At 39.5% G+C, this 25245-nt stretch overlaps 1 protein-coding gene across 1 annotated transcript in view; it reads left to right on the top strand.

Annotated features, from left to right (window-relative positions):
* Positions 1 to 25245, top strand: part of ACOXL (acyl-CoA oxidase like) — a 250567-nt gene that overhangs the window by 169907 nt on the left and 55415 nt on the right. Inside the window, 2 exon segments of the mRNA XM_036029966.1 lie at positions 1636 to 1745; positions 8515 to 8626. Of these exon segments, the coding sequence (XP_035885859.1) occupies positions 1636 to 1745; positions 8515 to 8626 (222 nt within the window).

Here is a 25245-nt window from a genome sequence, read left to right on the forward strand (position 1 = left end):
GACATCCCCTTCATTATCCTGAAATGATATAACTTATCTAGAGGTGTAATTTCAAGGATTCTAGACAGTACTTCAAAGAAACAGAAGGAATTTATAATAAACATAACAACATCATAAGACCTAACAATGCCACACCTGTATGTGGATCAGTGTGGCAGCCTCTGATATAGACGGAAGCCCACCCCAGAGTTATGAACCAGTCACAGTGGGAATGTCATACCAGCCTGCATGTCACTGGCCTAAAATGAGTCCTGTGACCACCTCTGACTTCAAGGGCACAGGGAGTGTCATCCTCTCATAGCCCTGGGGTGGGGAGAACCTGAGAGCTTTGGTGTAACTGAGGGAGGCTCTGCGCTGACAGTCCGCTGCTTGTGCTTGACATGTGGCATTCGACAGGACACTGGATGTGACACTGTCCCATGAGTTGCACACCTGGCTCTGCCCACCACTGCCAGTAAAGCTTCCCTGGGCACATGGGCCTCAAGGAGTTCCTGGCACCCCTCTTAGAGGCAGGGTGCCTTTATATAAACCTCTCTTTCCACTGATTCATGGATTTATTCTTAGGTAATAACCAAAACAGGACAGGGCCCTCCGCCTGAATGTATCGACATCAATGTATTAGTGGCACAATAAAACTGGAAACAACCTAAATACCTAACTGAATAGAAAAGTTTAATTACCTATGATTTTCCCAAACAAAAGATATTATACAGCCATTAAACAGAGAGAATCTGAAACAGCAATGTGAATCAAAAATACTATGCTGATCAAAAGCATTATATACATTTTATAGCATCTCTATACAAAACATGAAATAAAAGAAACCAAGAAGGAAATATTTGAAAGTTGGTTTTGTAGGAGAATGAATCAGCTGTTTGTTGCTGTGTAGCAAACAGCCCCCAAATTTAGTAGCTTAATACAGCATGCAGTTGTTAGCTTGTGGTTCTGTGGTCAGTAGTTTGGGCTGGGTCACCACTGCCATCCTCACTGGTTTTGCCTGGGCCCCTCACACCACAGCAGTCAGCTGGAGGCACACAGGCAGGTTGGCCCAAGGTGGCCTCTCCGACATGTCTAGAAGCTGTTGCCATCAGCTGGGACTAGCTCTGCCACAAGCCAGCCATGGACACCTTTGACAAACCTGGAAAAGCATGCAGTATTTTCGGCCCAAATCATAACTTTAAAGTGAATGAGGGAGGAGATTGACGGAGATGGTTTTACACGTATATTTTAATGCTTTTCTCCCAAGGCCTAATCAGCCATAGACTAGCAGAGGCAAAAAGAGAAAACAGACCAAACATCTGTCTGGTCCAGAGATAGATGTTCGGTTTTATCTGAAGTGTCAGCTGGAACAAGTGGTACTGGTACCAGCATCAGAGGCTGGTGTCTCAAGGAGGAGAGGGTGCTACACGTCATCAGCTCATTGGCCACTTTGGGAGGGACTGAGAGTGGATGGAGATCACCACTCATTTGCTGTGGGTGAGAGGGGGCTCTCATCCTTCCAGGGCCCCTCGTGTTTGGTTCCTTTCAAGGAGTTTCCTAGAAGCAACTAGAACTCATCTTGATGCAGCATGTGAAGACACTGGCATTTTTTACATATTTGAAAAATGACTGACAAATGATAAACTCTGTGCACAGTTTATGATGCTGGAACTGCTGGCTCAAAACACCGAGCAGTATGAAGAAGGGCCACTTGTTAGCCTGCTCTGAAACTGGGCTGGGTCTCTGGGCGACAAGCTCAGAACCAGGTATTACTGCTCAGGCTGTCACCATCCCTTGCCCTCAGAGGCTTTTTCTTGATCCTGAGAGCACAGAGCCTTGTCATGGTGCAGCTCACTCATTTGAAAGGTATAATATTTGATATATGTACAAAAATACATGAATATATGAAATTAACACTCACACACCCACTCCCCAACTTAAGAACTGTAACAAGGCTAATTCTGTTCTTTCTGCTTGTGCTCCTTCTTTCTTGCACGTTCACTGTTCCAAGCACTTTACAGGTTTGAATGATAAAAACCACATGAGGTAGGCCATTATTTTCATTTCCCGGGTGAGGAAACTGAGGCTCAGAGGTTGAGTCTGTTGCCCAAGGTGACATGCTAATGAGTGGTGGAGCTTAGGATTTGAACCCACGTAGTCTGGCTTCAGGATCCATGCTTTTGGTTGCCTTTATTGATATTTTAGTATTGACTTTAAACTTGATAAATAAGGCATAATGTATATGGGTATTCTGTGGCTTCCTGTTGTCACTCAATATTTGTTTCTAAGATTCACCCGCGCCAGTTCTCTTGCTCATTCCGCTGCACCATGTGTATGCACCACAGTTTACTTAGTGTTCTCATCTCAGTACCAGTGGGCAGCTGGGCTGTGTGTTTGATGCTTTACATAAAACTCTTATGAAAAATCTTGTTCATGTTTTCAGGGGGAATGTATGCAGGTGTCTACAGGGCTTTCATATTTAGTTGCTGTGACAGAGAGAAAGAAATACATTTTACATCACACCGACACCCACATATCCATCGAGCACCCCCACAGCAGACACAACGGAAGCAAACATTTCATGAAATGATGCTTATCTTATTGTTCACAATGCTATCTGATATTTTAAATTTCTAAAAATTTTGATCTCAATCCTTTAAACTGATTTCATAACTCATTAAAGATTTGCAATCTGTTGTTTGGAAAACACCCCTCAACAGTATATATTACCAAGAAGTTGAAACGCTGTGCTGTGGGCTATGCCAGTGTTCAGCTTCACTAGGCAGTGCCAAATTGTTTTTTAACGTGATAGTACAATGTACACCTTGTCAGCAGCATCTAATCTGTGAAACTGTCCTTACCAACACTTGGCATTATTGGACTTAATTTTTCTGGGTACAACATAGGAAAAAGATCTCTCACTAATTTATTATTGTTAAAGTTGAACATGCTTTCACACGTTAATTGTCATTTGCATCTCTTCTAATTCGAAATGCCTGCTCATATGTTTGTCAATTTTTCTTTCTTCCTTTTTTTTACTTTTAGGGGTTCTTTGATCTTTGTATTTATAGATGCTATAATTATCCTCTCCAAGTTTTTGGCTTCTCTTATATTTTCTTTATGATGTCTTGATTAACATAAATTCTTACATTATAATTGAATTTATCTTTTATATTCACGTTTTTCTGCGCCTTGTCTACTTTTAGATCATAAAATATATATATTTTAAAGTTTGAGGGTTTCTCCTTTCAATTGGATTCTTGACTCCTTTAGAAATTTTTTTCTGTGGTGTGAGGAAGGGATCTGTTTCATTTTTCCTCCCTTAGGGACTGTCCACTGTTCGAGCACCACTTCCTGAGATGGCTGTCCTTCCCCAGTCTCTGCATGGCCTCTCTGGATTTGATTAAATTCCATATGTGGGAGAGTATTTGGGGCTATTTTGTTCCTAGTCTGTGTGCATATCTTTAATCCAACAATACACTATTACAATTATACTAGGTTTATAATAGTAATTTATTGTATAACATATGATATACTATTATATCTGAAATATAATTCAGAATTATGTTAGCTATTCTGGGTCTTTAGCACTTTCATATAAGTTTTGGAATCAGTTTGACAAACAAGTTCCTTTAAAAAACCCTTGTAGATAGACACAGAAGGACAAAAATGTATGATCACTTATATCAGGTATCTGAAGTGGTCAGGTTCATAGAGACAGAGAGTAGATGGGGCCCTGGCTGGTGTGGCTCAGTGGGGTGGGCAGGATCCCACCAACCAAACGGTCACCAGTTTGATCACACTGTTCAGGGCACACGCCTGGGCTGCAGGCCAGGTCCCCTGTTGGGGGAGCTCGAAAGGAAACCAGTTGATGTTTCTCTCCCTCCCTTTCTCACTGCCTTCCCCTCTCCCTAAAAATAAATACATAAAATCTTTAAAAAGAGAGAGAGAGAGAGTAGATGGTGGTTGCCAGGGCCTGGGAGAGGCAGGAATGGGGAGTTAGTGCTTGAAAGGGATGGAATTTCAGTTTGAGAGGATGGAACATTCCGGAGATGTTGGAGGTGATGCAACAACGTGCTTACCGCCACTGAACTGCACACTTACAATGGTTAAGATGGTATATTTTACCATAATTTTAAAAAAACTTTGCTGGAGTTTTCTTCAAAAGTGTAGTAAATCTATAGATTTGCATTAAATTGATATAGTTATAAAATGATCTTCCTCAAAGATTTTAATTTCATGTCTTCCAGAGTTTTATAATATTCTCCATATGTAGCACAACCTTTCCTAGAATTATTACTAGGTAATTTAAAAGGATATGTTTAAATTACTGTTTTTTGTTGTTGCCAGTTTATTATAAACACATTTAAGTTTTGTATGTCAGCTCAAGCATAAATAAATCTTTCCTAAATATGTCTGTAGATTCTTTGTTTTTTTTTTCCCATCGACAGTCATACCACCTGCAAATAACGATTTCTTTCTTCTTCCTTTCCAGTTGTCATGTAGAAGGTGCTCTTTTTCTTATTCCTGGTTTTAAAAAGAATTAGTTTAACATTTCACTGTGAAGAATATTTGTTAAACTTTTTTACAGACACACTTTAGTTCCTAAAGAAGCTTCATTTATTTTTATTTTTAATGTATTTTTATCATTACTAGATGATGAATTTATATTCGCTTTAGTACAAATAATTGTTTGTATCTATTGAAATGATTTTGTGATGTATCTTTTTTAGTCTGTTAATTTGCTAAGTAACCCTTGTAAATCGTTTAATTTTTAACTACCCCTGCATGCGTGAGAAACACTCGATTTTGTTATGCTGTGTTACCATTTTTATATTTTTCTGGGCTTGGCTGGCTTGTTTTATTTATTTATTTTCTTTTAGGGATTTTGTTGATTGGTATATTGTTTTCCTTTCTTGTACTTCCTTGATTTGGATTTATATCAAGTTTTTCTCATCTCATGAAGTTATTGAGGGAGTACTTTCTTATCCTGTGGAAGAATTTGATAGTTAATTGAAACCTGTCTGGGTGTGGGGGTGGTTAAACTGCTGATTCAGTTTGTTTAATTGTGTTAGGATCATTTAGGCTTTCTTGTGTCGGTTTTAGTAAATGGTCGTTTTATAGAAATTTATCCATTTAGTTTTGAATTTACTGCTATAAGATTCTTCATACTATTCTCTAATTATATTTTTCACTTCTACTGATTCATAGTTATGTCTCATTTGTCATCCCTACCATTATTTCTATGCCTTCTCTCTTCTGTGTTGTGTAGTTTAATCACATCAGATGTTTGTGTAATTCATTTTTTCTCAAACAAGGAGCTTTTCCCTTTATTAATCTTTTCTGTTGTACTTCTGTTTCCTCCTTCTTTGGTGTATGCTCATAAATGTATTGTCTCTTTTATTTTACTTCTGAGGAGCTTACATGATTTTTCCTTTTGTGTATTTTTTAAATTGTTATTTTTTATTTGGAGATAGATTATTGGGCTCCATAACCCAAATGTATTGGACTACTTTCTGAGGACAATTACGTTCCTGATTAAAAACATGGGAAACAGCCCTCGCTGGTGTGGCTCAGTGAACTGAGTGCTGGCTTGCAAACCAGGGGGTCTTGGGTTTGATTCCCGGTCAGGGCACATGCCTGGGTTGCCAGGCAGGTCCCCAGCTTGGGGCGCATGAGAGGCAACCACACAGTGATGTTTCTCTTCCTCTCTTTCTCCCTCCCTTTCTCTGAAAATAAATAAATAAAATCTTAAAAAAAACAAACATGGGAAACACGTGAGTGATAGTATGGGACTTTTCATGAACATTGGGATGAAGTAAAATTAGGAAATCTATACTCTGTCATTTTCCCCCCTTTTTTTTATTACTGCTCAGATTCCTGTTTATTCAGACTGCAGTCTATCTTATCAGCTTCAGTATCTGAGAACCATTTCCCTTAAGTGTCTTAGTTTTAATGTCTCAGTTTGTCCTGCACACTCCACGAAGTCAGTGCATCTTTTTAATGTTTCTAGTCCTGAGTGAACGGTTTGTAGTTCTGATAGCCTTCCCTTCATTAGTCTGAAACTGCCCAACATATGGAGAATTGAAAGAACAGTACAGTTTCCATCACAATCAGTTCCATCCATTCAGCAACCTTGTTCTCAAACTGGCCACGCATATCTGCCCTCTCATTTCTTTTCCAGGGAGCAGAGCAGGGCTTGTCCCCATCACTCTGAAAGCATAACAGACTCTCACCCACTTGCAACTCTCTACTCCCAGCAAATTTTCCAGGACAGGCTTGAGATGCGCCAAAGGCAGTTTTCCAATTGTAAATATTTAGAAAGTTCCAGTTCATTTATTTTTGTTTCGGTTTTTAACCTCCAAAACACTACACATCTCTCTCCCACACATTTAGACTTACTGATTCAGTCTGTCTTGTTTATCTATGTAAGTCCCAAAACCTTACTTGCTCTAATTTTTATGTATACCAAGAAGAGCGCCTGTCATCCACACTGTGACGTGGGCGCTTCTCCAGGCACTGATGATGCAGCACTGACAGGTTCTCAGCCATGTGGGCCTTAGGCTCTAACAGAGCAGTAGGTTGGCAGTCATAGTGTACGTAGAAAAAAATGGGTTTGGCTGCCTGTTGCCACAAAAGCGAAACTTGTGAGGCAGATGCTGGTGCAAAAGGGAAGAGGCTTTATTCAGGTGCTGCACAACCTGGGAGAATGGCGAACTCCCATCTCAAAAACTACCTTCTCTTTCTGCCATGGAAAAAAAAGTTCAACTGTGTCCTCAGCAAGGCCAAGACAAAAGCCAGTGTCCAGAGTTCCTGCTCTATTCTGAAGTGCAGTCCTATGGAGCCTGCAGGCAGCTGCTAAGTGGTCTTAGCCCCCATCCAGGTAGCTTAGCTTGTTCCCAGCTGCTGTCCATTTCAGGCCCTCTCCTGGAGCCTGCGTGTGGGGCCTCCAGGGTCATGGGCCATGTGGCTTCTAGAGCCACATGGTCATGTGCTCCAGGCCGAGAGAGTACACAAAGGCATGGACTAGTGCATCACCAGGTGGGCAAGAGAGAGCCAGAGAGGCTCCTGGAGGCCATGGGCCACGTGACTGCTAAGGCCACATGGCCCAGGGAGAGAATGGGCAAGTGCCCCATGTGAATGCAGGTCACAAGAAAGAGAGAGAGCTTATTTGTTCCTCTGGGATTATATTAGCTTAGAAGTGGTATGGACCAGGCACCTTCTCAAAATACCAATCAATTACCCAAACTTTCATGCTCTTCAGGTAGGTCCACATCTCAACCAATCCCTTCTTCCCCAGGCTAGACAGGCCTCTTTGGCCCAGCACCGTCCCCTGTGCCATTTTGACTTCTGTGGCACATGTGCCTACCTGCCCTAGTCCTACCCCTAATCTGGTCTCAAAGGAGGAGGGGAAGGGCTTTTCTTTTCTATCCAATCATCTTGCCAGCTTTCTGTGTGCTCAGTGAAGAACCTCCCCTTGCTACCATCTTGGCCAATGGGGGAGACTCCTTGGTGCTCCAAGTGACTGTTTTATGGTAATAACTGGACATGAGAAGATGGAAACATGAGGAAAGATGGGCTGGGAACTTCCTGGTGTCCTGAAATCCCTTCAATTAATAGCTACTCTGTGGGCACCCATTGAGTCTCCTCACCTGGACTCCAGGTGGAGTCTGTCATTGCACGAAACAGGCTCTAGGAGACTAGGTGGCAGGGCACAGCTTTGATAGTGGGTGTTCTGAGTCTGTTATACTTAAGCCTCTTAACTCCTCTGTCTTCAGTTTCCTCATTTGCCAGATGGGGAAGATAGAAATTCCTGTTTGCTAAAGAAAGTCACCCTCTTCGTGGCATACCCTCCCCTGTGCTTGCCCACACCCCTCTCACTGCCCCTCCTGCTCCTCGACCCTGGAGCCTGGTGTCCCCTGGGACAAAACCTGAGCTTGAGTGCGTTCTGCCTGTGTGGCCTCCTCAATTAGGCTGCCACATCTTGCTGAGCCTCAGTTTCTCAAACTCGATGTGGGATAATTATAGCATCCATATCATAAAATTATTGATATCGTTGAATGATCCACAGCAATAATTAGCACAGTGCCTGATACATAATACAATTAAGGAATAGTACTCATCGACAAATACTTTGTGACATATACAGTTTATTCATACTATTCACTTTTCATCATTATTATGACACTAGCCCAACAAATGATTAAGTTATGATAAACCCACTTAATGGAAGTTATATAGCTGTTAATGAAAAAAAACTGTATAAAATATTGAATGCTACTTATCATACAATTGTAGCAGGAAAAGCAGGAGATCAAATTATCTCTATACCACCAGGACCAGGTGGAGGAGGAAGCAGAGCCCAGCACTAGTCAGAAAGACACTGATGGGCACGTGCGGGGACTGTTGTGCGCAGATAGCACGTCTTCGCTGGGTGGACATTCCTTTTGAAAACACTCGCCCTGTGCATTTTTTTCAAATGTGTTTCTTGGTGAAGACAAAATAATAATGATGACCACTGTATTTTTCCTTCAGTTTCCTGGCATTTAACATGGACACAGTTGGTAACTCACCTTTCTGTTGAAAGCAGTGAATTTTCGTTGAAAGTGTTCTTCATCGGGGTTTGTTGGCCAGAACACACTATAAGGTAAGGATACATTATGTTACAGTTTTCCTCTTGACATGTGTTTAAGACGTATTCTTACTGGTGGACTGTCTGCTGAATGTAGTAGGTACGGAGTCAGTGTTATTACAAGCTTCTGGAAACAGCTGGCCTTCCTACAGTCTACTCTGCATGACCGCCTGCTTGCCCTGGAGGCGCTGGTGCTACTGTGTAACCTTTTTGTGCTCATCTTTTAGAATTCTACCTGCCAGCATCATTTGGCTGCTGTGGAAGTTCGTAGATGGAGTAATTTTTAGCCTTTAGTGGAATTGAAAAGTCATTGTCTGTATGTATAATAAGTACATTGTTTTTCTGGGGAAAAGTGTGCCAGGCATGTGTAAGAAATTAACCATTTGATCAGCCTGAGAGACACTCTCTTTCCTTTTAAAACATCCATGATGCTCTGCAAAGATATAAAACCTTGCATCAGCATTGATAGAAATCTAAAGGGGATGTTCACCAAACACAGTGCCAATGGGGATGGTTTGAGAAAACACCCCCTGCCCCAGCCTACATCTGTTTTGTCTTCTAATCACAACACTGAACAGACAACAAGACTAAAGAGGAGGATTTGCTTATCTCAACCTCTGCCAGGCAGAGGGGTTCAGGGCTCTTGGAACCTGAAACCAGACCACTGTTAACCTCTGCATGGGAATTAGCCAAAATCTGGGCCCCATGTAATTCTCCTTCAGTTTCATGCCAGTTCCAAGATCGCATCTTCCCATAAACACAGAGTGAGTAGAGGGAGAAGGATGAGTGGCACATGGTGATAGGTATTCCCTTAGGAAGAGCTCTGGAGGCAGAGCATCCCTGGGACCCATAGTGGTCAAGATCCAACCTGGTGGAACAGGGCCAGACTGATGAGTACCTGTTGGGAACTGGGCCATATGGTGCAAATCAGACCACCCTCCATATACTGGGTTGATCAAAAAGTCCATATTGTTTTTTTCCATAAAAGACATGTTGTTCATTTTTACCAATAACTTCATTGCTTTGGATATTTTGATTATGTTGGCTATCTCCCACGTGGTATAACAACAGTTGTTCTCAGTTAATGTCCCGATTTGATTGCTCTCAACTTCAACTGTTCTTCCCGACCATGGAGCATTGTACGGCAAGAAATCTCTAGCACAAAACTTCGCAAACAACTTTTAACACATTCAATCAGTCACAGCATCTTCTCCATATACTGTACAAATCTTTTTTCTTTTTTCTTTTATTTTTTGGCGTTTCAGTTGCATTTTTACCTCTCTTGAAATAATAAAGCATAATATGCCAATAATGTTGCTTATTTTTCTTCCACCTTCAATATTAAAATGGCTACACAAAAATTTGCCAATTTTTATGTTTTTTTAATGTACACTGATATGACTGCTGTCACAATCTAACAAAATTGTTTTGAATGAAGTTTAAGACAACTAAGTGCTATTAGGGCCATCTTATGGAAAAACAGAATGAACTTTTTGGACAACCCAATACATTTCTGCAGTGAGGCCCTGCCAAATGCTACCCTGCAGGTGAGTTTAAGTCACTCCAGGTAACCTTCCCTTATCAAACATATAGACAACCAAAATGAGAGAAGGATGCCATCAAAGGCAAAAATGTTATAGCTGCACTAGTAAACAGAATTAACAATGGATAAAATGTAATCTGTGAACTCTCTTTTCAAGACTGTGTAAAGTATAAAGATGGAATGGCAAGATATATCATAATAGATACAGAGTGAAAGTAGTAAAAATCCAACCTGTGGATAACAAATGCTCCTAACAATGCTGGAACAAAAGGAGCAGAAATAATAATCACAGACATGATAGAAAAATATTTTTTCCTGAGTCCCAGCCAAAATGGAGACATAGGTAGAAACCTTTGGCTTCCTTGCACAACCAAAAGGAGGATAACAACCAATCTAAAATCAATAAACAAGCAAAAGCGCTAGAAAATCAAACTGAATGGAACTCTGACAACCAAGGCATTAAAGAAAAAATCAACCAGAACAACCAGACCAGTAAGGCGGTGGACCTCGCAGGCCAAATCAGAAAAACCACAGTGAGGCAGAGGACCTTGCGGGTGTAACTGGCTGCCTAACTTCACAGGCTGCGTGGACAGGGCTGACTTAAGGGGAAAACTGAGACTCAGCGTTGACATGGTGGTTGCTACAGTGGGAGAAACTCCCAGTCTTACAACAGAGTTCATTGGAAAGTGTGCAGGCGAGATACCCTGTTCCCTTTCTGGCCCCTCCCCCACAGGCAGCCCCTGCAGGAGTGAACACCTAAGGCCCCACCCCCTTACAATCTATCGGTCGTGCTGAGACAAAGAAATATGGCCCAAATGAAAGAACACAGCAAAATCTCAGAACTAAGCAATGAGGAGAATGCCAACCTATCTGACAGAGAATTTAAAGCCCTGGTAATCAAAATACTCACAGAACTGGTTGAGCTTGGTTGAAAAATGAAAAGACAAATGAAGGATACCCAAAATGAAATAAAGCAAAATATTCAGGGAACCAACAATGACAAGAAAGAAACCAGGAGTCAAAGCAATGATTTGGAACAAAAAGAAAAACATCCAACCAAAAAAAAAAAACAACGAAGAAACAAGAATTCAAAAAAGTGAAGAGACTCTTTCAAACCTCTGGGACAACTTGAAACATTTCAATATCTGAATTATAGGGGAGCCAGAAGGAGAAGAGGAAGACCAAGAAATTGAAAGCTTATTTGAACAAATAATGAAGGGAAACTTCCCCAGTCTGGCAAAGGAAATAGACTTCCAGGAAGTCCAGGAAGCCCAGAGAGTCCTAAAGAAGTTGGACCCAGAGGAACACACCAAGGCACATCATCACTAAGTTACCCAATATTAACTATAAAGAGAGAATCCTAAAAGAAGCGAGAGGAAAGGAGAGAGTTACCTACAAAGGAGTGCCCATAAGGCTATCAGCTGATTTCTCAAGAGAAACCTTGCAGACAAGAAGGGGCTGGAAAGAAGTATTTGAAGTCATGAAAGGCAAGGACCTCCATCCAAGATTGCTCTATCCAGCAAAGCTTTCATTTAGAATGGAAGGGCAGATAAAGTGCTTTCCAGATAAGGTCAAGTTAAAGGAGTTCATCATCATCAAATCCTTATTATATGAAATGTTAAAGGAACTTATCTAAGAAAAAGAAGATAAAAAATATGAACAGTAAAATGACAACAAACTCACAACTATCAACAAATGAACCTAAAAGAAAAGAAAAACAATGAAAACAAAAACTAAGCAAATAACCAGAACAGGAACAGAATCAGAGAAATGGACATCGCACGGAGGATTTCAGTGGGGAGGGGGAAGGGAGGAATGGGTGGGAAGGTACAGGGAAGAAGAAGCATAATTAGTAGACATAAAATAGATGGGAAAGATAAAAAATGGTATAGGAAACAGAGGACTCAAAGAACATATGTACAACCCTCGGACATGAACTAAGGTTGAGGGGGATGCTGGAGGGTTGGGGGGCAGGGTGGAGCAGGGGTAGAGGGGGAAAACTAATAGCACAATCAATAAAAGATACTTTAAAAAATATTTTCCCTAGTGTAAAAAAATCAAGATTTTGATAGGGAAAAAATGCCTGTATCTGGATATAGCCTGTACATCTAGAGAAAAAAAGATGATTTTGTGAGCAACCAGACAGAAGGTAATAGCTTAGCCACAAAGGGGAAAAATAAGCTAGCTCCTGTTTTTACCCACCACTCTGCGTGAAGTACCTGCTGCTCTACACAGGAAATGTCCTGATCTAAGCACCCCACTCCAAGCCAAGTTTAATCCACAGTCACAGGCAGTGGAGAGGTTTTTTTGGATATCTAAGAATCAGAAGCAATTTCACTCATTTGGCCTTCTTTAAAAATTATTCAACCAATGGGGGCAGAGTCTAGTGGGCAAGTATTGTCATTTTCTCTCTCAGGTAGACAACACTAAGGAATGTTCCACACAGAGTGAGCCCCAGCTTCCACAGGGGGGCTCAACTCAAGGATACATCCTCACATTGACCTTCTCAGTTTTACTCTTTGGTCCCTTTCCTGAGATCACTTCTAAAGTAAACTACCTGTGTGTGAGCTTGTAAAAAAATATTATTCAAAGATGTACTCTATAGGACACTTAAAACTCAAAATTAATAACTCAAAAATAAGAGAGTGAAGATCTAAAAGGATAGATAGTCCTGTGAAACCAATCAGTACATACGTGTTTTTAAATATAGTTACAAAGTTCAAAGGTTAAAAATGTTGGGGTTTTTTTTTTTGGCCAGGGGGAAACATGATTTAAAAAAAACCTCGACTAATTGGTTATATAATAGAGTGGGTTTATAGTATATTGTAAGGTAAACAAAAGCTAAAGTAAAGTAAAAAACATGCTCGGCTTCTTACTTCAATCGCAGGGCAGGCAGAAGTCGTTTGGCTCTGGCTTTGACCATTAGAGAAATGTAGTTTAAAATTGTTTCATTAAATTGAAAGTTAACATGGGCACTAAACACAGGGTGCTTATCATGTAAATCTCTACAGAAGACACAGGTAAGATAAATAAGTGACCAGAAGTCTGTATAATCAGATACAGAGGAATGCAGAATGAGTTAGCATGTCCTTGAGGCCTCAGGGACCCTCCAGTGCTGCTCCCCGTGAGCTGCACGGAGGCTGGAGGGCAGTCGTCGAGTTTCCACTGCCTGTTGTTGCTCCTTGGTTTGAGAATTCCTCCAGGTTTGCTTTCTGAAGAAATCTGGTTCCTGGTCGCTGTGATATTCCCTTTGTTGGTCATGTAACCGGGCTACGTGCAAGTCTCTGCTCCCTTACCCCAGAAGAGGAATGATTTGATCTTGAAATGCACTAATCTGGTGATTTCTTGAAAACAACTTTTCCATTACAGTATGATCCCTGAGTTCAATCCACAGTAAACCATGAGAAGCATCTTCCACCACATTTCTATCCTACAGTCATAAATCCTTCCAGCTTCTACCTCTAACATGAAATGAAAGGTTTTGATTCTCTTAGTGAAAGCATAGGTTCTCAGATTAGATTAGAATCAAATCCAGTCATATACATTTTATATAGAAACAAATCTAATTATATATATTGATATGTAGTTATATGCATTTAAAAAGAAGAGTACACTTGGATTGGGCAGTAGTTGCAAGACATTTTCAGATAGCTTTCAGAAGATTAACATATTCATCTGCTTGGGCTGCCTTAACACAATACCAGGGGCTGCGAGTGCTTAACCAGCAGGAATTTATAGTCTCACAGTTCTGGAGGCTGGAAGTGCAGAGGGAAGAACCAAGAGCCCGGAGGGAGGGTCCAAGAGCCATGGACAATAAAAGCTGGGCATGGGAGGACACGCCCAATCAGGAAGCTTCTGACATTTGCTCAGCTGGATTTTGGAGTTTCTATGGATCACTGGCCCCTCCGTTCCTCCCATTCTCTTCCTTCTTGTGCAAGAGTATATATGGTGGTTATCTCGGCCAATTAGGGGACAGATGGCTTGTCTCTTTAGCGAACAGCCTTCAATCAAGAGGAACTGTACTGAAGGAATGGCATCTGAGGAGCCCTTATCTGCACCTAGACTGGATGGAAATGCTGGGACTCTGGAATTTTAACTAGTGCTATCATGGGATGAGACTCTGTGGGCCTTGAGGAAGAGGGAGGATGGGCTGCGATAGGCACGGTCCCTGATGGCCTTCAATGATCCCGCCTCCTGGTGTACACACCTTTACGTAGTCACCACGCTGTAGCAGGGCTGGTCTGTGTCACCACCAGAGTACAGCAGACGTGATGGTGTGTCTGTCCTGAGACTGCGTTATAAAGACACTGTGGCTTCTGTCTTAGTCTCCCTCCCTCCCTCAGATGAAGGAAGTGTAAAGAGCAGCCAGGCAGCCCATGAGCCCCTGTGGCAATCAACTGAGTCTTCTTGTCAAAACCTGTGTGAATGAGCACAGAAGTCTTTCCTCCAGCCTTATTCATATCTTCGGGGATGGCAAAGACTGGGGCCATCGGCAACTGGACTGCAGCCCCACGAGAGCAGCTGAGCCAGCGCACCCAGTCAAGACTCGCCCAGATTCCTCACCCTCAGAAACCATGTCAGAGAATAAAAGTTAGTTTTTCAGATGCTAAATTTGGTGGTAATTTATTGTGTAGCGACGAATAATTAATATAGCATAATGAAAGGAAAATTTGTTCAGTAGTTTGGGCATTGATACACACATTTTTTAAACAAAATACAAAAAGGAGATTATGGTGGTTTTTAACCAACATTTTCATTTAATAATCTGAAGTGGCATTGCTTTTATGTGAGTAAGAACATGATGAAACACAAAGGCTTTAGAATCAGACAACTACATTTTACCACTTCTGATGCCTCTGACTTTTCCGTTTTTTACAGAGAGTGCCACAGCAAAAACATGTAGCAGTGTGCAGAGTTTAGACTTGACAGACTGCCACACTGTTCTCCACAAGTGCCGAACCAAGCCATGCTTCCCCGGGAGTCGCGTTTCTGCACACTCTTTTCTAACACTTTGTTTATTCAACTTTCTCATGTTTTATCTTCCGGATTAGGGAGTTTGTCATCTTCTTTTCATATTTCATATTTCTATTTCACTGACATTAGAATTATGGGTCCACTGTAAAATATTTACTTCTAGCCCTATTTAACTCTATGCTCTTTGGTTCTTCTTTAATATTCAGGACTATCTTCTAACTGTTCTCTGCCAGAGGACAAATTGTTTACAAATGTCGATCTCCTGATTTTGAGCAAAGAGAGCCTTTACACACATGTGAGTGTGATTTCTGAATGTCAAAAAAATTTTAGGCATGTGATATGGTGAAGAAATACAAAGGTTTTAGAATCAGACAGTTATCTTTTACCACTCTGAGTCTCTGCTTCTATTACTGTATATTTGAGACAGTAAAAATAGGTACAACACAAAGTTGTTGCAAGGCTAGAATAACATAGAATATGTTTTTTAAAAGCATTTTAAAAAATTATATACTTTGTACTCATGTTAATTATCTTAGCTACTACCATTAACGTAACCATTTTAATGGCAGTTTCAATTAAATAGTCATTGGCAATATAATTTTCCAGGCCTAAGCCTGGGAAGAGCCCAGGGGTGATTAAGATATGCTCCTGCCTTGGGGGGAGTCCACTAGTTTCCACCCAAGGTGCAATGAGATAAGTGCTAAATTATGACCAGGCCTGAAAGCTTAGAGGAAAGCATATTGACTTCTATATTTTAGATTGTATTTTTGGCTCAGCTTTTTGTTCAGCTAGCTGTGTGTTGGCATGTCTGCCTACATTAATTTTGTGTATCTTGAAATAAAATGGTCTATTCAGCATTTTGAACATCTGACCCAAACAGAGTCTGGACAAGAGCCTTTGGACAGTGTCCAGAGGTGGGTGATTTCATCTAGAATTCCCAGATTTTGTAAAAAAATAATCATGTGATTTTGTTGAGGATCTTTTAAAAAGGCAAAAACATGAGTAGGCTTTAGAAATCTGCTTTTCTTCTCAGCTCTTGAGTAAAGCTCTTAATTTTCTTCAAAAGCACATTTTATGTTAGAGAAGCTTGGCCGACCCTTGTCTGCACATTAGATAGTCCATGTGCTTCGTAACCTGGTACAAATACTAAGGGCTAGTGGTTCACAGTCAGCATTGGAGAGTCAACCACTTGGTCCTCACAAGAGAAACGACTCGTTTCAAGTGTGTGTAACAAAAACTGAGCAGGTGGAGGGATGAGAACACAGGTGGGATGAAAATTGCTCTAGTTAATCAGGAGTTGATTCATGTTCAGTCTCTCACCACACTAGTGGCTCCCCCCTTCAGTGTTTATAAAAATCAGATGCAGGTTGCCCTCCACCACCCTGAACGCTGAGTTTCAAGGAAAAGGGAGATGGTTTGTAAGTGACCGTGGCTCAAAATCCAGGAGCGAACTAACTTGGAAGCAACCACCCTAACTTATTTTCCCTTGTTCATAATTTGTGATTTGGATGGAGAACTGGTAGAGGGTAGACATAAGATTATTAGAGAGGCAACTTTCTAGAGCTTTCTGTTTAGAAAAATCACTGTCACCTACAATTTTTATTGTTGTGCTCTGTGCAACCTGACTAGTCTTTGGTGTACATGTGACTTTAAAGCTCTTAATTTAGATCTTTAAGACATCTTACAACCATTGTATTTCTGTATTCTTTTTTTTGGGGGGGGAAGCTTTTTTTGTTGTCGTTGATTGATTTTAGAGAGAGAAAGAAAGGGAAAGAGAGAGAAACATTGATCTATTGTTCCACTTATTTATGCATTCGTTAGTTGATTCTTGTATGTGCCCTGACTGGGATCAAACCTGCCACTTTGGCATGTTGCAGATGACGCTCTAATCAACTGAGCTACCCAGCCAGGGCCATAGTATTCCTGTAAAGGCTCTTTCTTACAGACGATGCCAGCTATGTTGTTCGTTATCATTTTACACTAGCAGCATCTTTGCTTGGGTCACTGTGTTGGGGTTTGAAATCTTATCTGAGTTCTTGTCTATGAAAAGTGTAAGCTGCCTGCACTGACAGGTGGATGCCACACACATGGCATATGCTGGAGCTAGGGCTGTTGGAACCTCCATCAGTCGCAGGTCCTCAAGAGCTTTGGTCACAGGGTAGCTGGTAGTTGCAGAGGGGAGCTGGGAAAAGGCCACTGATGAAGAACCTAGAGGGAAAATCTGGTGCTGATTTGCTGGTACTTCTTGGAGAGTTTGAGGGTGGGGACAGGGAACAGATAACGGCTGGGTTGTGTTTGTTACACTTTCTAAAACTAACACAGTGGCCTGAATAGCAGATGTTTTACTGAAAATCTCATGGCACAGAAATATCAAGAGCTTTGTTCCAAAGACAGATCATCAAAGACAGGAAACAGCATTAGAAACTAAATTTCCTGAGTTCGTAGTTCACATTGATCTTGATACATCATCTGCTGACTCCTGTGGTCAAGTTGAATCAAAAAGACAACCAGAAGACTGGGACAACCTGATGGAGGGGCCTTTGTATCTACAGAACTTGGGTGCTGCCTAAGCAAAAGCCGCCTTCTTCAAAAGTGGCCCCCCTCTGCTGACTGGCATTTGAAATTCCTTTAATGGGAACATAATCCCATTCTTCAGTGAGAAATAATGTTTAAACTTGGGAAGCTCCAGGGATGGGAGAGGTGACTAACTGCACCTCACAGGAAGCTAGCTGTATGTGGTGGCTGAGGAAGGGGCAGATGGTGGTACAGAGTGGATGGGCAGGAAGACCCAAGACTGATGGCGCCTGCCTCACCTATTAACAGTGCTCCCAAGCCTTTAGCTTGGCATGTCCCTCTATGTTAGTTCTGGTTCTAGGAAACAATTCTGTTTTGTGATGTTTTCCTCTCTCTTTTCTTTGTCCCATAGCAACCCAGTTAATATTAGGAGTTGCATTTCCTCTTCCTCCCTCACTTCTAATTTTCTCTATCTTTCTCTCATAGAAAGCGCCCTAAATTCTCATTCTAGAGAAACTTCTTATGCGTAGTGAATGAAATTGAAAGAAGAAAGAGGAAGTGAAGCGAAGACAAAGGAAAAGGAAGTTATATCCCTGATAGCCACATGGGAGATGCAGTCATTCCTTTGGTGGGAAAGCCAGAAGGACCCCTCAAAGGTGATCTAGTCAAACCTGCCCTTTTACAGACAGGCAACCTGAGGATCAAGAAAGTGGTTTTGTCTAAGTAACACAGTCATCAAGAACAAATATGAGACTGATATTTGATTGTGCAAATATTCTAGTTTTCCTTAAAATTTTTACCCACGATTTTTAGGATCCATTTATGAACTTTCCTGGCAACAATTACTACAGAGGTGTTTGCCTAGTAGGGATGTTCTGTTCACCTCATTTCTACTACATTCATTAATCAGAAGCAAGAGATGTTCCTTTTCCTATTACATATTTATTCCATTTATATCACTGTAGATTTGGAGATATTTATTCTCTGTTTGGACTACAATCCAATATTATAATTATTTGTTTTCTTGCTCATATTATTGCAGCTTTGACCAGCAGGAGCTCCTTAAGGTTAGATCCTGAGCCCCTTTCATATGTCCCCGTCCCTTTTTTAGCACTTTTTTAATTTCCTCATACCACAAATATTCTAGGTGCATCTTGTGTTTTCCTTGCCAGACCTGCAGTCATCCATGTCTCCAAGAACCCCTGGTTCCTTTTACTGGAGAAAAGTAAGAACCGATATCTGGTTGCTGGGTGTACTGACTGCTAGTAGAATGTCACTGCTTCTATTTCTGTTCTGAGCTAAGGAATGTATATGTGCGTTTCCTAACTCATATGTTCTCACAGAGATCTGTGTGTGTGTATTGGGTTGGCCAAAAAGTCTGTATGGTTTTTTACATAAGCTAACAGACATTTTTCACTTTTTCACCAATAGCTTTATTGATTTGGATATTTTGAGAATATTGGCTATCTCCCACACGGTATAACATTGCTTGTTCTCAATTAATGTCTCAATTTAATTGCTGTCAACTTCAACTGGTCTAACTGAACATCATCCAATGAGAAATCTCCAGCATGAAACCTCACAAACCATTTTTGACACGTTCAGTCAGTCACAGCATCTTCTCCGTATACTACGCAGATCTTTTTTTTTGCATTTCAGTTGTATTTTTACCTTTCTTGAAATAATAAAGCATAAAATGCTGAAATGCCACTTATTTTCTTCCATCTTCAATATTCAAATAGCTACACAAAAATTCACCAACTTTGATAAGTTTTTTAAAAATGGAAGCTGATATGACAGCTGTCACAATACCACCTACCAAAATTGTAGGTGGTATTGTGGGTGGAAGTTAACTTCATTTAACTTCAAATGAAGTTAAAGACAACTAAGCACTACTAGAACCATCATATGGAAAAACAAACAAACAAACAAACAAACAAACTTTTTGGCCAACTCACCATATTTGAAACCGTGAGTTCATACAAAGAGTCCTGATTACAGTCAAAAACCACAGGACTTCCCTCCTTCTCATTTGTAATTTCTTTCTCTGGCTTTAATTGCCTACAATGTGTTTACATATTTTATCTTCTCTAGTAGACATATTAAGTCATTTCAGGATAGAACACATTGGTGTTGTTTGTGAATCTAGCTCACAGCAGCTACTCAAAATATACTCTGATTTCAAAGTATTTCCAACTTTCACTTGTTTTTCTTTCTCCACACCCTTCAGTGAAGTTATGTTATTCACTTGCAACACAGTTAGGGTATTCTGTTCCTATATGTCTTCTACTTTGGGATCCCCCTCCAGTCGGGTTGGTTTTAGTCCTTCATGTTTTGGCTATGTGAAAAATTACTAAGTTTCTAGAACTCAAAGCTGCACAAAAAGGTATGCTCAGAGAACTTTCACTCCTATTTCACCCCTGCAACCAATTTCTATTCCTTCCTTTCTTCCTATACACCTCCTATACGTGTCCAGTCTTTTCAGTTTGGGGATTATCTTTCCTGTATTTCTTTCATATAAAAAAGCAAAAATGTGTTTTCTTAACATTGCTTTCTCTCTTATATGAAAATAGTATACTATAGATACTCTTCTACATTTTTGTTCCATTTAACAGTATAACTTGGAAATCACTTCACATCAATGTATAGAAAACTACTGCATTAAAAAAATAGCAGAATTATACACTGTGTAGATATACCATAGCTTAAGTAACCCCTCTCTAACATATGGGCATTTAATTTTATTTCTAACAGTTTTAGTGGGAAATAATGCTACAACAAAAAAGCTGATACCTGTGAAAGCTGCATGCCTCATATTTTAGTATTGCTTAAGGTGTACCTTCGGTGCAGATTTCTAGAGATGTGAGTGCTGGGTCCAGAGGTGGGTGCATGTGTAGTTTAGTGAAATATTGTCAAATTCTCCTTCAGAAGGACCAGTCTGACCATTAAGGCCCTAGAGGAGAACGTAGGTAGGAAAATCTCAGATATTTCACAAAGAAATTTTTTACTGACGTGTCCCCTAGAGCAAGGGACATAAAGGAAAGAATAAACAAATGGGACCTCATCAAAATTAAAAGCTTCTGCACAGCTAAAGAAAACAGTATTCAAAATTAAAAGAGAACCAACTGTATGGGAAAACATATTTGCCAATGATACCTCAGACAAGGGTTTAATCTCCAAAATATATAAAGAACTTACAAGACTGCACTCTAAGAAGACAAGGAATCCAATTAAAAAGTGGGCAAAGGACTTGAACAGACACTTCCCCAAGGAGGACATACAGAAAATCTAAAGACACATGAAATGATTTTCAATATCGCTAGCTATCAGAGAGATGCAAATTAAAACCACAATGAGGCACCACTTCACACCAGTCAGAATGGCCATCATAAACAAAGCAACAAACAACAAGTGTTGGAGAGGTTGTGGAGAAAAGGGGACCCTAGTGCACTGCTGGTGGGACTGCAGACTGGTACAACCACTATGGAAAGCAGTATGGAACTTCCTCAGAAAACTGAAAATGGATCTGTCTTTTGACCCTGCAATTCCACTGCTGGGACTCTATCCTAAGAATACCAAAACACCAATTCAAAAGAACCTATGCATCCCAATGTTCATAGCAGCACAATTTACAATAGCTAGATGCTGGAAGCAACGAAGATGCCCATCAGTAAATGAATGGATCAAAAAACTATGGTACATTTACACAATGGAATTCTATGCAGGAGAAAGAAAGAAGGAGCTCCTATCCTTTGCAACAGCGTGGATGGAGCTGGAAAACATTATGCTTAGCGAAACAAGCCAGTCAGTGAAAGACAAATACCATATGATCTCACCTTTAACAGGAACCTAAATAACAAAACAAAGAAACAAGCAAAATATAACCAAAGTCACTGAAATAGAGGACAGGCTGACGGTGACTGGAGGGGAGAGAAGAGGGAATTTAAGGGGACAGTGGGAAGGGTTTACAGGAACAAACTTAAAGGACACATGGTCATAAGCTAAGGGGAGGGTGGTAATGGGAGGGAAGTGGGGAGGGTGGGAGGGGGGACTGTACTGGGAGTAAAAAGGAGAAAACTGTATATGAACAATGATTAAAATAAAAATTAAAAAAAAGAAGGACCAGTCTGCACTTCCCACAGCAAAGTTTGTTTCCTCACAACCTCATGAACAGACTATGTTCTCATACATTTTTATGTTTGCCAACTTGATAAGAAATGATATTTCTATGTTGGTCTGATTTACATTTCTCTAATTATGAGTGAGTTTAAGCACTTTCTCATCTCTGTGTCATTTTAATATATTTTTATGTATTATCCATTCATATTATTCTCTTATTTGTCCATAGGGTTTTTTGATATTTTTGTCCTATCAGTTTTTAAGAATACTTTTTATATTAAGGATCTTAGCTTGTGGTCATGTTGTAACATTTTTCTCCCAGTTTGTCACTTGTCTTTTGACTTTGTTTATGGTAATTTTTGCCATGTAAAACAATTTTTTTAATTTTTGTGGCCAAATGTAGTAATATTTTTCTTTATTGCTTCTGGATTTTAACTGGCAGTTAGAAAGCCTTTCCCTACATTTATGCTAAAAAGGAAATTATTACATGGACACCTCAATCTTAATATCCTGAGGAGTTAGCAGATGGAGTTTGAGACTATCAGAAAGACTGAAAATTGAAAAGAAAATCAAAAGAAAGGGGGAAGTCACAGAAAGGGAGTCACCCCTCAGATCCTTACCCGATAACTGAAATTTGTGTTGGTGGACAAGCCTCCAGAGAACTCAGGTGATATTTATTCTGGAAGGCTTGAAGAGCTGAGCAAAGAACTTAACTGTTTCCTACTGCACGGGAAGTAGAATGTGTCATGTGAGTCCTGCCAAGTTAAAGGGACATGGTAAAGTCAATGGGCTTACCTCTGAAACCCTTGACGTGCCACACTGTAGGCCTAAGACTGTGTCCCAGGAGAAGGAATTCACCGAGGAACAAAAGGTAAAATTAAAAGAAACTAAAGACACAATTGGAAAGATTCTCCTTGACAAAGCATAGAATCAAGTCTTCATAAATTCAAGTTTATCTGCTAGTGATTTAACTGCATGTGGAATAAAACTTAACACTCTTTTAAGGAAGATAACAGGATGCAGAATGGGTATTATTTACAATGTCCAGTACAGTAAAATATTACCAGAGTTAAGGAAAAATAGGAACATGTAATTTGCAAACAAGGTAAAAACCAATCAATAGAAAAAACCTCCCAAATGACCCATATGTGGAAATGAGAAGGCAAAGCCTTTTAAAAAATATGATGACTTTATTAAAGAGTGAATGGGATATAATATATGGAAATTTCAGGAGATGTATAGAAACTTTTTTTAAAAAGAAAGAACCAAATGGGATAAAAATGCAAAAACACAACATTATAAATAAAAAATTAATTGGACAGGATTAATATCAGATTGGACACCACAGAGAAAAGAGCCAGTGAATGTGAAGACAGTTCAATAGAAATCATTTGAGCTAGAGCACAGAGTGATAAAAAATTGGTAACGTGAACAGAGCCTCAGTGACCTGTGGTACAGCATCACACATTCTAACACACATGAATTGGAGTCTCCGAAGATGAAAAAGAACAGAACAGAAAAAATATTAACCAAACCCTTTTTTTTAATGAAAGCACATAAATTCTGAAAGCTCAGCAAGATTCAAGCAGAGAGGATTTAAAACAAGCCAACATTAAAACAGGAGCACATAGTAGTTGAACTGCTGAAAGCCAAAGATAAAGAATAAATTGTAAAAGCAGCCAGAGGAGAAAGAGCATTAGTATCAAAGAAACAATTTTAAGAATGGTGGTTGATTTTCATTAGAAACTGTGGAGCCAGAGGACAGTGAAAAGCTCTCTCTAAAGGGCTGCTAAAAAAACAAAAACAAAAAAACTACCTTGAGTTCTAGATATGGTAAAGATACATATAGAAATTGAATTAGAGGACTTTGCAGGTAACTCTCATAAGAAAGCTGAGGGAATTTGTCATCAGTAGACCTGTACTATAATAAATGCTAAGGACAGTTCTTCAAGCTGAACAAAGTGAAATTACATGGAAATTCAAATCTACAGTAAAGATGAACACCAAAAATACAAAATGTGTAAGTAAATATTGATAATTTTTTTCTCTCTGTTAAACCTTTTAGAATTCAATTGGCTGTTTAAAGCAGAGATAAATATAATTATTTAGGGTTGATAATGTACATAGATGTAAAATATATGCTAATAATAGCACAAAAGATAGTATGTAGTATACATGGAATTGTTATATTGTAAAGTTCTTTCATTATACACCAAGTGTTAATAAAGGCAGATTGTTGTAATAGAATCTCTCTGTACACACACACACACACACACACACACACACATAGAGAGAGAGAGAGAAGGTAGACTGAGACAAAAAGAAACCCTTAGGTAATCCAGAAAAAGTCATGGGAATAAGAATAAAAATTAAAGACCTTGGGAGACAGACTATAAGAAGCAGTATTGATGGTGTACCCAACACCATAAATAATTACATTAAATGTAATGGACTGAACCTTTCAATTTAAAGGCAGACATTGTCACGTAGGGTTAAAAACAAGTAATTCCTATCTATATGCTTTAAAAGTAGAGACACAGACAAGAAAAAATATATAGCATGCAACTGGAACATAAGAGAGCATATATTCATATCACATAAAGCAAACTTAAAGACAAAGAATATTACCAAGGACAAAATGGTTATTGCATGATGATTGAAAGGTCACTTCATCAATAAGGCAGAATAACCTGAAATAAGTATGTAACATAACAGACATTTAAAATACATGAAGCAGAAATTGATAAAACCAATGGGAGAAACAGACAAATCCAGTGATTAATGGAACAAGTAGGCAGAAATTCAGTATGGCTAATGAAAAAGTGAACAACTCTATCATCCAACTCAACCTATTTATCATTTATAGACATTTATTGAAAACTACATGCGGAACTACAGCGCTATCCATAAGACAAGTCTCAGCAAATTTTTGAAATGTTGAAATATTACAGAATATATTCTCAATTAACAGTTGACTTAGAGATCAAAAACAAAAACTAAAAACCTATATGGAAAATCTCCCAAATATATATATATATATAAATATATATATATATATTTATATATATATATAAATTCAAACAACACATCTCTAAATAATCTGTGAATCAAAGAAGGGAATTAGGAAATATTTCAAACTGAATGATAATGAAAACACAGCATGTCCAATTTTGTGGGCTGTAGTGAAAGAAGTCTTCAGAGGGAAATTTTATAGCTTGAAATGCTTATCTTAAAAACAAAAAAAAAAGAAAGGTTTCAAATAAATGCTGTAAGCCTCCACCTTAAGAAGCTGGAAAGAGAAGAACAAAACAAGTAGAATAAAGGTAACAGTAGAGATCAGAGGGAAATCAATAGAGTAGAAAACAAACTATAGAGAAAGTAAACAAACCTAAAAGGTTGTTATGTGAAATAATGAGTAAATGGATGCCTAGCAAGATTGCTAACAGGGAAAAGAGGTCAAGCACTAACAAGATCAAGAATAAAA

The sequence above is a fragment of the Phyllostomus discolor genome, chromosome 6 (assembly GCF_004126475.2).
Source record: "Phyllostomus discolor isolate MPI-MPIP mPhyDis1 chromosome 6, mPhyDis1.pri.v3, whole genome shotgun sequence".
In the NCBI taxonomy this organism is placed as follows: Eukaryota; Metazoa; Chordata; class Mammalia; order Chiroptera; family Phyllostomidae; genus Phyllostomus; species Phyllostomus discolor.